An 11,360-nucleotide genomic window follows, 5' to 3' on the forward strand; every position below is an offset into this window, starting at 1 on the left:
CCACAGAGAAGACCCCACACCTAGCGGGCGTTGGCCGGACAGCCGGCCCAGAGTGGGACTGAGCTGTAGGTCGGGGTGCTTGCTTCCCTCAACAAGGAAAGAGTCATATTTACTTAGAAGGAAACTCGGGAGACGCCCCTGGACACGCCGTGCACACAGACGTCACCCCTGAGTATCGGGGCCATGGGCGGACTGCGGTGTCAGCCTCGGGAGAAGGATGGACTCAGAGCAGGAGGAAGGGGAGTGGCGCTTGGACCCCTCAGAGCAGCTTTTACTTCATGAGCCGCATTTTGTATGAAAGTGACTCAGAAAACCCTGGGCCAGACGTGGAGCCCGGCCTGGCTTCTGCCAGCCCCCAGGGCCGTTTCGCTGGACCGTCGGGAGATGGGCGCTCCCCTGCTCTTCGGGACAAGTGGTCGCCCTTCTAGCCACCGAGGCGCTGCTGCGGCTTGGACCCTACAGCATCTTAACCTTCAGACTCGACCTTGACTTTTCCAAACCGGAGCCTACTCTTGTTCCACTATTAGGCACAAGATTTCCAGATAATTTTATTACTGGGTTTTGAAGGAGAGCATTTAAAGGTATGAAATGAAAGTAGCCGAGCTTCCCGTCTAAACGTGAGGTCTCTCTTTTGTCACCCTGTCAGGCGGTCAGGACAAGGCCGCGGGGGAAGACGACTGCGCTTCTCCAGACGGCGTCGACACTGCGAGAGGATTCTTAGGAACAATTGGAAATAGAGCCCACAGAGAAAACTCTCTTCCAGAGCAGCTCCCTGCTGACTGTTTCACATGAAAGTTTTACATTTTCAGTGGTTTTTCTGAAGACACTCAGGCCTTGGCCCTGCGACTTGGAGAGCAGAGCCTGCCGTGGCCTCTGGGTGGACAGCAGCTGTCTGCCCGCTCCAGTCACTTGCTTTTGGACCCTGCCACAACACGCCATTTGCAGACGTGGCCCGTCTGCAGGACCTGGAGGTCCCCGAGGCCGCAGGGGACAGGAGCGCACCCCATGTGTGAGCGTTGGTCCTGGAGCAGGACTCTGCCACCCAGTTGCGCTGCCCCGGCCAGCAGACGACCTTGCACACGGGTCGGTGTTAACAGGCGTGTGAGGTTCTTTACCACACCAGGTAGGGCCACACATCCTCTGTGGAACCTAAAACGCGACGTTTGGCGCCTTAAAAATGCTTGAGCCGCCCGCCTGCCTGTTAGCCTGTGTACTAATGCAGGTCGTCTGCGTGGACAGGACTTTCTACGGTCAGTGCCTGTCACGTCATCACACGGGTCCAGAGCAGTACTCACACATGCCAGGCCCTCCTGGAAGTGGCTGGCAGAGCCACGGCCCCACACGGAGATTCCACGACAGGGACGGTGGCCTGCACGCTCCAGAGCTTCGAGTGTGGGTGGTTACACGCTTCCTGCCACGTGCCTGAGGGCAGCACCCCACAGATGCATCCGCCCCATCTCCTGGCATCTGAGTTGACAAAACAGATGTGGGTGTGACTGCAGCGTCTCACTGTGGCCGACAGATTGAGTGAGAATAAATGCCCAATGCCAGGTTGCGGTGCCCGTTAGTCTGGTCACTAGAGGACACATGGGCGGTGTTTGCAAAATGGCAAGCACAGCCGTCGCCCGGCAGTCACACAGCTGGCTCCAGGGCCCGAGAAAGCACGCCCCCCGCAGGAAGGGCCCTTCCGAGAAACGGCGTGGCGCCCGCCCCCGACGCACCCGGACAGGGAAGCCTCTCTCCGTGGGCACGGCCCCCGCTGCGCCGGCAGTGCTCTGAACAGGCATAACAGTGTACATTCACATGCTGCTTTCCGGAGCTTTCTGGAACGTTTTCCCCTGAATAAATTCAGTCCTCGCCGATTGAACCCTCAGATGTGGAGCCCACAGATAGAAGGGCAGCTGTGCCCACAGTGACAATACCAGATGGTGGCTCTAACCACCCCCAGAAGCCAAACAGTGGATTCCAAACGAGCCGCCCGCCCCGAGCTAGCGTTGCCCGCCCGTCGGCACCCCTGCCGAGCCCACCCCTGCCCACCCTGGCCTGCCTGTAGGAGGCGTCAGTGCCACCACCAGCTCCTCACCTGTCACCTTCTGCTTTTAAAGCCTTTGTGCGAGACCTTCTGGTAAACCGCACTACGAGCTTCCTGGGGGTGACCTCGTGGAGGAGGCTGTGTGGGGCGGGAGGGTGCTGGGTCGCCCCGTGGACCTGCTCTCAGGACCAGTGAGCGTGAGCGCCGGCCCTCAGTCCGGGAACGCAGGCCTGGGGAACCAGCACACACCTTGTGAGCAGACTGCACACATTTTCTTTCCTTTTGATTGAAGAGCGGCTGCTTCACGGCGTCTTGTTGGTTTCTGCCGAATGAGGACATGAATCAGCCGTCAGCGTTCATGCACCCCCTCCTTCTCGAGCCTCCGCTTGCATGCTCTTTTCTGAATTTTCAGTGGGTCACGGTGTCTCATCATGCTGCTCCAGACTAAGGAGGGACAGAAGGGACTCTGGCATGTGATCCTCACAGCTCGTCTGGGGAGCGAGCCTCTTCTCCGGTCGAAGCAGCCGTGTTTGGGCAGACATGACCTCGTGGGCTTGGTGTGGCGGGAGGGGACGTGGGGAAGTCACATTATTTTAAGGTGGCTTAGCCGATTTTAAACGTGTAATGAAAGCAGATTTTAATAAACCGGTTCTAGCTGTTTCTGTTCTACGTTGTCTGGTAGGTTTTCCGATGTCAGTGAACATTTGTCCGTGTCTGAATCGATGTGGTGTGAGCAGCCCAGAGGTCAGCTCTACCATCCGGCCTGGGGAGCCTGTCCCGGGAAGCCCTGGGTGAGGTCCCGGCTCCGGCTCCCCAGGGCTCTGAGCTTGTCAATGTGAAACCGGGCCGCTGGGAGGAGGGCCGGGCTGCGGGGCTGCAGGGCTGTGGGGCTGTGGGGCTGCGGTGTGGGAGCTCTCTACACCCACCTCCTGCACGCTGCACTTTTTAAGATATCTTAAGTTGCTCTTAATCTCCAGTCAAATATCTTTTCTGAAATTCTGCTTTAAGGTAATTGTCAAATTTGGCATTTAATAGTTACTAATTTCTCATAGAAAAACATTATAAATAAACCTTTGAGGATTTTTTTAAATAGGTAAGATAATTTTGTATTACAAAATGTTGGATGAAATAGAACGAGGTGAAAACTTGGCCTCAGTGTAATCAAGAGCAAACAGTACTTGAAGAAGGGAAAGAAACTGCTTTTGTGACATAATTCTAGAACGCCAGATTAAAGGCCTTATTAATGAACAATTCAGGGATGTAGAAACCGTGCGGGTAACTCCGAGTGACCCAGCTTTCTGGTGTAGGGTCAGTGAATCGGCCTCAGCACACCTGTCCTCCTCACCCACCTGCAGTCCCCTCCCTGCTCCGTGGCGGCCGATCTCCCGGGACCCCGAGCCCCAGGCCAGGCTGCCCTGGAGGCTCCCTGGGGAAGCGGGGTCACACTGAGCCGTGCCTGCCGCCGCAGTCCCCAGAAGGGCCTGGTGGCGGTGCTGCCCCTCAGGTCCACCCTTCCTCATCGCCCCCCATCACCCGTTCACTTCCAGGCCTTTCCGTGGAGAGTCCTCAGCCTTCTCCTTCCACCCAGAGGAGCCCACCGGGCCTGAGCCCCCAGGGCCCAGCTGTGCAGGGCCCCAACCCCCTCCTGGGCCCCGTCCTCAGTGACGCTGCTGGAGCCGGGATGGACGACCGGGAGGAGCCGAAACGCAAGGTGGGCGCCCCCGGGGGCCTTGCTGCTGGGAAGTGGAGGGGGGCGAGGGGGGGTGCCCCAGTCTTGAGACCCTCCCCTCGCCTCCGGGGGCTTCGGCACCATGATGGGCCTCCCCGCTGCTCTCATGGTTCCTGGCATCCGTCGGTTCTGAGTGTGGGGCTGGATCCCGGAGACCTCAGCCTGCTGCTCCCCGAAACACTGGCTTCAGTTTAACAGTGGAGGGGCTAGAAGGAGGCCCGGGGGTCAGGGGAGCAGGGGCTGGTGGCTGAGGTGGTCCTGGAGGGGCGTTCCGGGGCTGGGCCTGTGGCGGAAGGTGAGTCCCCCACCTGCAGGTTAAGTGTCGGGCAGGCACGAGGTTGGCAGGCAGAGCCGGGGACCGAGGTGAGATGCCACTCGCAAGCGAGGCCGTGGCCTGAAGCAGGGGCACCCTGGCCTCGGGGCCCCCAGCTTTAGGCAGGGAGCCCCAGTTTCCCTGATGACCCCTTGGCAGGGCTGGGGCCGCCTCCGTGTTCCTAGCCCCGCGGTGGAACGCAGGGTCTGGGAGCCTTGGTGTCCACCGGCCCGGCCTTGGGCTCTGGCATCAGCGTCTGGCTGCCCAGCTCGCGGGTTGGGGTGGGGGTGGGGAGCTGCCCAGTCCTCCTCCGGAGCCCAGTGCCAGCTTGCTGCCTGAAACCCCTTCCCTACCAGCGTCTCCCACTAACTGCGGAAACTGGTGAGGCGCCACAGTGCTGGGACGGCCTGAAACGGAGCTGGTGCACCCTTTCTAACGGGTGCTCCTCTGCCTGTTGGTGGGCTCCCCTCGGGCTCTGTGGGAACAAAGCTCGGCTCCTCCCTCTGCCCTGACCTGGGCCCTGACCTTGGGGTATGGCTGGCAGAGGAGCCGACGTTTTGCTTTCTCCTTCTCCCCGCTGAGTTTCCTAGAAGCTGGTCTTTGATCTGGAAATCCGGGGCTGGCCCTGGCTACCCAGGCTGGTGTCCATGAGCCACTGCTGCCCCCTGCTGCTGGCAGCCCCTGTCACTAACTGGTGACACCTGCCGTGCGGCTGTGATCTCGGCAGTGATGCTGCCGTGGTTGTTTCTGGGCACCTCCACCTCCCAGCAATGCTCCCTCCTAGACAGGGCAGTTCCCTGCAGGCTTTCTTGTCCTGACTCGCTGCCCGCAGTGGAGCTGGTCTCAGGCCCCAGGGAGAAGCCCCTGCCCCCAGCCTCCCTTTCCCAGCACGCCTCAGACCCCACCACACTTCATCCCCAAGCTGATCGCCTGCAGCCTTGGACTCTCACCCTTCCCTTACTCTTTCACCTCCTCCACCTGCCTGGGCCCGGACCTTCAGAATGCGTGGGCCCCCCCTCACCCTGGCTCACCTCCCGAGCAGCCCCAGCCCCCAGACTCACCTTGGGGCCAGCACACCATCATGTGCTCAGATAGACCCCAAAGACCCTGCCTTCCTGCTGATGACCACTTCTCTCACCCTGTACCCGCCCCCACCCTTGACCTCTGAGCTGGTCCGGACCGCCCACCCTGCACCCCACCTGCTCCCCGTCCTGTGCACTCTGCTGCCCGGACGGGCCACTTCCTCAGTAGCTAGAGTTGCTTCCTACCTGTTTCCTCCGGGAGTCTGTGCACTCAAGGGCAGGAGCCTCTGCACTCGGCACACCCCAGGTGCCTGTGGCCACGCTTGCCACAGGAGGGACAGCCCCAAGTCCTCCACCTGGTGGAGGAGCAGAGGGTGAGCATGCAGAGACGGAGTGGGCTGGGCGAGCGCCAGGGGGGAAGCGTGGAGGGGGGCTGCCACTCAGACCTTGGTTTGCTCGGGGCGGCCTGGGGCCCTGCAGGGTCGAGACAGCCCCCGGCCCAGGCGGGCACGAGGCCTGGGCCGCTCTGGGGTGCAGCCCTGCCCTCCCCACTTGGGAGGGTTCGTCACCGTGGACTTGTCCCCGCACATTTATTTGATCCACTTTGCTGTAATGTTTGCCTCCTTGTGGCGGTCTGGAACCCAACCCACAGTTTCTCTGAGGTTTGCCTATATTTGTGTGTTAATCAGCTGCAGTCCTGGCAGTGATATCGGAACAATAATCTCATCACAAAATGAATAATTAGTTTCAGGGTATGCCACTGTTTAAGCAGCAATTATTTTCTCAAAAAGAATAACATAATATGAGAAAAACATCTGAGGGAGATAAAACTGGGCTTATATTTTTACTCAGAAGTGACTCGGGAATTACATGTGAAGATCACAAAAAGTGTTAATGTCAGCAGAAGAGACGGTGTGTTAGGACCGTCGGTGACATGGCCGCAGATGCTCACTCACACTCTCTGCGCCTTTTGCAGTGCGTGCCCACGGACGAGGCATATTTCATAGCAAAGGAGATTCTCGCTACGGAACGAACATACCTGAAGGATTTAGAAGTTATTACCGTGGTATGAAACCTAAATCCTTTGTTACTTTGATTTTCTGACTACTTCTTAAATCTAGGTCAGAGACAGAATCCCTCCTGATAAACTGCTCTTGGCCGTCATGAAATCTGTGTATGCATGTCTATGTGTGTGAAGTGTGCAAAGTGTGAAAGTCGCTCAGTCATATCCAACTCTTTGCGGCCCCATGGACTATTCAGTCCATGGAATTCTCCAGGCCAGGATACTGGCCTGTTCCCTTCTCCAAGGGATCTTCCCAACCGAGGGATCGAACCCAGGTCTCCGCATTGCAAGTGGATTCTTTACCAGCTGAGCCATATATGTTCTGTTAAATATATTTGCCTTAAAACATCTCTAGTCAGGTCAGTACTGGGTCCAATCTTTGTAAACCTGGCAACATATTCCTTGGAAGCTTTTCATCCAGAACTGTTTTCTTATATTGTGAAAACTGGGGTGATCAGCCGAGAGGTTGGCTATAGCACTGATTTGAGCTGTCCTCATGGGGCCTCTGCAGTCAGTGCCGCATGTCCTAAGGTGTGAGGTTCCTGGGTCACCCTGAGCTCTTCCGGCAGTGGTTCCGGAGCGCGGTGGTCAAGGCGGACGCCATGCCTGCAGACCTGATGACCTTGCTCTTCTCCAACATTGACCCCATCTACGAGTTCCACAGAGGCTTCCTTCGTGAGGTGGAGCAGAGGCTGGCACTCTGGTAATGCCCTGCACACCCCCCGCCCCCCCTTCCCCTGGCACCTCCCATCATCACTGCTCTCAGGAGCTTTCCAGCTCCGGGAAGTATTTCACAGGAGTCATTATTTCATTGAAACAGATGTTAGTAAATACATAAGTTGCCTTCATTTATCCCGTTCCAGAAGAGAGAATTTTGTTATTCAGTCACTCAGTCGTGTCCAACTCTTTACAACCCATGGACTGCAGCATACTGTCCTTCACCGTCACCCAGAGTTTGCTCAAACTCACAGTCCATCGAGTCGGTGATGTTATCAATCATCTCATCATATGTCACCCCCTTCTCCTCATGACCTTAATCTTTCCCAGCATCAGGATCTCTTCCAGTGAGTCAGCTATTCACATCAGGAGGTCAAAGTATTGGAGCTTCAGCTTCAGCATCAGTCTTTCCAGTGACTATTCAGGGTTGATTTCCTTCAGAATTGAATGGTTTGATCTTCTTGCTGTCCAAAGGACTTCAAGAGACTTCTCCAGCACCATAGTTTGAAATCATCAATTCTTCAGTGCTCAGCCTTCTTTATGGTCCAACTCTCACACCCATACATGACTACTGGAAAAACCATAGCTTCGACTATACAGACCAAAATGATATGCTTTTCATCATAAGGGACTGGAATGCAAAAGTAGGAAGTCAAGAGATACTGGAGTAACAGGCAAGTTTGGCCTTGGAGTACAAAATGCAGCAGGGCAAAGGCTAACGGAGTTTTGCACAGAGAACGCACTGATCATAGCAAACACTGTCTTCCAACAAGAGACGATGCTACGCCTGGACATCACCACATGGACATCACCACATGGCCATCACCACATGGACATCACCAAATCACATCGATTACATCACCACACGGCCAACACCAAATCACATCGATTACATTCTTTGCAGCCAAAGATGAAGAAGCTCTATATGTCAGCAAAAACAAGACCGGGAGCTGACTGTGGCTCAGATCATGAACTCCTTACTGCAAAATTCAGACTTAAATTGAAGAAAGGAGGGAAAACCACTTGACCATTCAGATGTGACCTAAATTAAATCCCTTACGATTATACAATGGAAGTGACAAATAGATTCAAGGGATTAGATCTGATAGAGTGCCTGAAGAACTATGGACAGAGGTTCATGACATTGTACAGGAGGCAGTGATCAAGACCATCCCCAAGAAAAAGAAATGCAAAAAGGCAAGATGGCAGTCTGAGGAGGCCTTATAAATAGCTGAGAAAAGAAGAGAAGTAAAAGGCAAAGGAGAAAAGGAAAGATATATCCATCTGAATGCAGAGTTCCAAAGAATAGCAAGGAGAGATGAGAAAGCCTTCCTCAGTGATCAATGCAAAGAAATAGAGGAAAACAGTTGAATGGGAAAGACTAGAGATCTCAAAAACTTAGAGATACCAAGGGAACATTTCATGCAAAGATGGGCACAATAAAGGACAGATATGGTATGGACCTAACAGAACCAGAAGATATTAAGAAGAGGTAGCAAGAATACACAGAAGAACTATACAAAACAGATCTTCATGACCCAGATAACCACGATGGTGTGATCACTCACCTAGAGCCAGACATCCTATAGTGTAAAATCAAAGGGGCCTTGAAGCATCACTACAAACAAAGCTAATGGAGGTGATGGAATTCCACCTGAGCTATTTCAAATCCTAAAAGATGATGCTGTTAAAGTGTTGCACTCAACATGCCAGCAAATTTGGAAAACTCAGCAGTGGCCACAGGACTGGAAAAGGTCAGTTTTCGTTCCAATCCTAAAGAAAGGCATGCCAAAGAATGTTCAAACTACCGCACAATTGCACTCATCTCACATGCTAGCAAAGTAATGTTCAAAATTCTCCAAGCCAGGCTTCAACAATATGTGAACGGAGAACTTCCAGATGTACATGGTGGATTTAGAAAAAGCAGAGGCACCAGAGATCAAATTGCCAACATTGATTGGATCACAGGAAAAGCAAGAGAATTCCAGGGAAACATCTGCTTCATTGACTATGCTAAAGTCTTTAGCTGTGTGGATCACAACAAACTGTGGAAAATTCTTAAAGAGATGTGAATACCAGACCGCCTTACCTGCCTCCTGAGAAATCTGTATGCAGGTCAGGAAGCAACAGCTAGAGCCTGGACATGCATCAATGGACTAGCTCCAAATTGGGAAAGGAGTACTCAAGGCTGTGTTGTATATTGTCACCCTGCTTATTTAACTTTTATCCAGAGTACATCATGTGAAATGCTGGGCTGGATGAAGCACAAGCTTCAATCAAGATTGCTGGGAGAAATATCAATAACCTCAGATATGCAGGTAACACCACCCTAGTGGCAGAAAATGAAAAGGAATTAAAGAGCCTCTTGAAAGTAAAAGAGGAGAGTGAAAAAGCTGGCTTAAAACTCAACATTCAAAAAATGAAGATCATGGCATCTGGTCTCATCACTTCATGGCAAATAGATGGGGAAACAATAGAAATTTTTATTTTCTTAGGTTCCAAAATCACTACAGATGGTGACTGAAGCCATGAAATTAAAAGATGCTTGCTCCTTGGAAAAAAAGCTATGACCAACCTAGACAGCATATTAAAAAGCAGAGACATTACTTTGCTGGCAAAGTTTTATCTAGTCAAAGCTATGGTTTTTCCAGTAGTCATGTATGGATGTGAGAGTTGGACCATGAAGAAAGCTGAGCACAAAAGAACTGGTGCTTTTGGACTGTGGTGTTGGAGAAGACTCCTGAGAGTCCCTTGGACTGCAAGGAGATCCAACCAGTTCGTCCTAAAGGAAATCAGTCCTGGATGTTCATTGGAGGGACTGATGCTGAAGCTGAAGCTCCAATACTTTGGCCACCTGATGCAAAGAACTGACTCATTGGAAAAGACCCTGATGCTGAGAATGATTGAAGCTGGGAGGAAAAGGGGAAGACAGAGGATGAGTTGCTGGATGGCATCACCAACTCGACAGACATGTTTGAGCAAGCTCTGGGAGTTGGTAATGGACAGGGAGGCCTGGCATGCTACAGTCCATGGGGTTGCAGAATCAGACACGACCCAGGGACTAAACTGATACAGACCTTGTTGACAACGTGATGTCTCAGCTTTTTAATATGCTGTCTAGGTTTATTATAGCTTTTTTTCAAGGAGAAAGCGTCTTTTAATTTCATGGTGGCAGTCCACCATCCACAGTGATTTTGGAGCCCAAGAAAATAGTCTGTCAGTGTTTCCATTTTTCCTCCATCTCTTTGCCATGAAGTGATGGGACCAGAAGCCATGATCTTAGTTTTTTAATGTTGAGTTTTAAGCCAGCTTTTTCACTCCCCTCTTTTACCCTCATTAAGAGGCTCTTTAGTTCCTCTTCACTTTCTGCTATTAGGGTGGTATCACCTGCATATCTGAGGTTATTGATATGTCTCCTAGCAATCTTGATTGAAGCTTGTGTTTCATCTAGCCCAGCATTTCACATAATGTACTCTACATAGAAGTTAAATAAGCAGGGTGACAATATACAACACAGCCTTGACATACTCCTTTCCCAATTCTGAACCAGTCTATAGTTTTAAGTCCAGTTCTAAATGCTGCTTCTTGACCTGCATACAGGAAGCAGGTAAGGTCTCTGGTATTCATATCTCTTTAAGAATTTTCCACAGTTGTTGTGATCCACACAGTCAAAGGCTTTAGCACAGTCAGTGAAGCATTTGTTTTTCTAGAATTGTCTTTTTCTATGATCCAACTATACATTTTATAGTATACTATATGCTTTGGTGCATACTCAGTCATGTCTGACTCTTTGCGACCCTGTGGACTGTAGGCCGCCAGGCTCCTCTGGCCATGGAATTTTCCAGACAAGAATACTGGAGTGGGTTACCATTTCCTTCTCCAGGGGATCTTCCTGACCCACAGCTCTGTGTCTCCTGCATTGGCAGGCAGATTCTTTACCACTGCACAACTTGGGAAGCCCTATGATTCAATGGATGTTGGCAATTTGATCTCTGGTTCCTCTGCCTTTTCTAAATCCAGCTTGTGTATCTGGAAGTTCTCAGTTCAGGTACTATTGAAGCCTAGCTTGAAGGATTTTGAGCATTACTTTGCTAGGATGTAAAATGAGCACAATTGTGTAGTAGTTTGAACATTTTTTGGCATTCCCCTTCTTAGGGATTGGAATGAAAACTGAGCTTTTCCTGTCCTGTGGCCACTGCTGAGTTTTCCAAATTTGCTGGCATGTTGAGTGCAATGCTTTCACAGCATCATTTTTTAGGACTTGAAATAGCTCAGCTGGAATTCCATCACCTACACTAGCTTTGTTTGTAGTGACGCTTCCTAAGGCTCACTTCACTTCACACTCTAGGATGTCTGGGTCTAAGTGAGTGATCACACCATTGTGGTTATCTGGGTCATGAAGACCTTTTTTGCATAGTTCTGTGTATTCTTGCCACCTCTTCTTAATAGCTTCTGCTTCTGTTAGGTCCATACCATTTCTGTCC

At 52.0% G+C, this 11,360-nt stretch overlaps 1 protein-coding gene across 1 annotated transcript in view; it reads left to right on the forward strand.

Moving 5' to 3' along the window:
• Positions 1–11,360, forward strand: part of FARP2 (FERM, RhoGEF and pleckstrin domain protein 2) — an 86,495-nt gene that overhangs the window by 62,649 nt on the left and 12,486 nt on the right. The window contains exons 22-26 of the mRNA XM_010832892.1: positions 946–1,009; positions 2,106–2,284; positions 3,580–3,743; positions 6,073–6,162; positions 6,729–6,862. Of these exons, the coding sequence (XP_010831194.1) occupies positions 946–1,009; positions 2,106–2,284; positions 3,580–3,743; positions 6,073–6,162; positions 6,729–6,862 (631 nt within the window). The remainder of the gene's footprint in view (positions 1–945; positions 1,010–2,105; positions 2,285–3,579; positions 3,744–6,072; positions 6,163–6,728; positions 6,863–11,360) is intronic.

The sequence above is a fragment of the Bison bison genome, unplaced genomic scaffold, assembly GCF_000754665.1.
Source record: "Bison bison bison isolate TAMUID 2011002044 unplaced genomic scaffold, Bison_UMD1.0 scf7180017862692, whole genome shotgun sequence".
Taxonomy (NCBI): domain Eukaryota; kingdom Metazoa; phylum Chordata; class Mammalia; order Artiodactyla; family Bovidae; genus Bison; species Bison bison.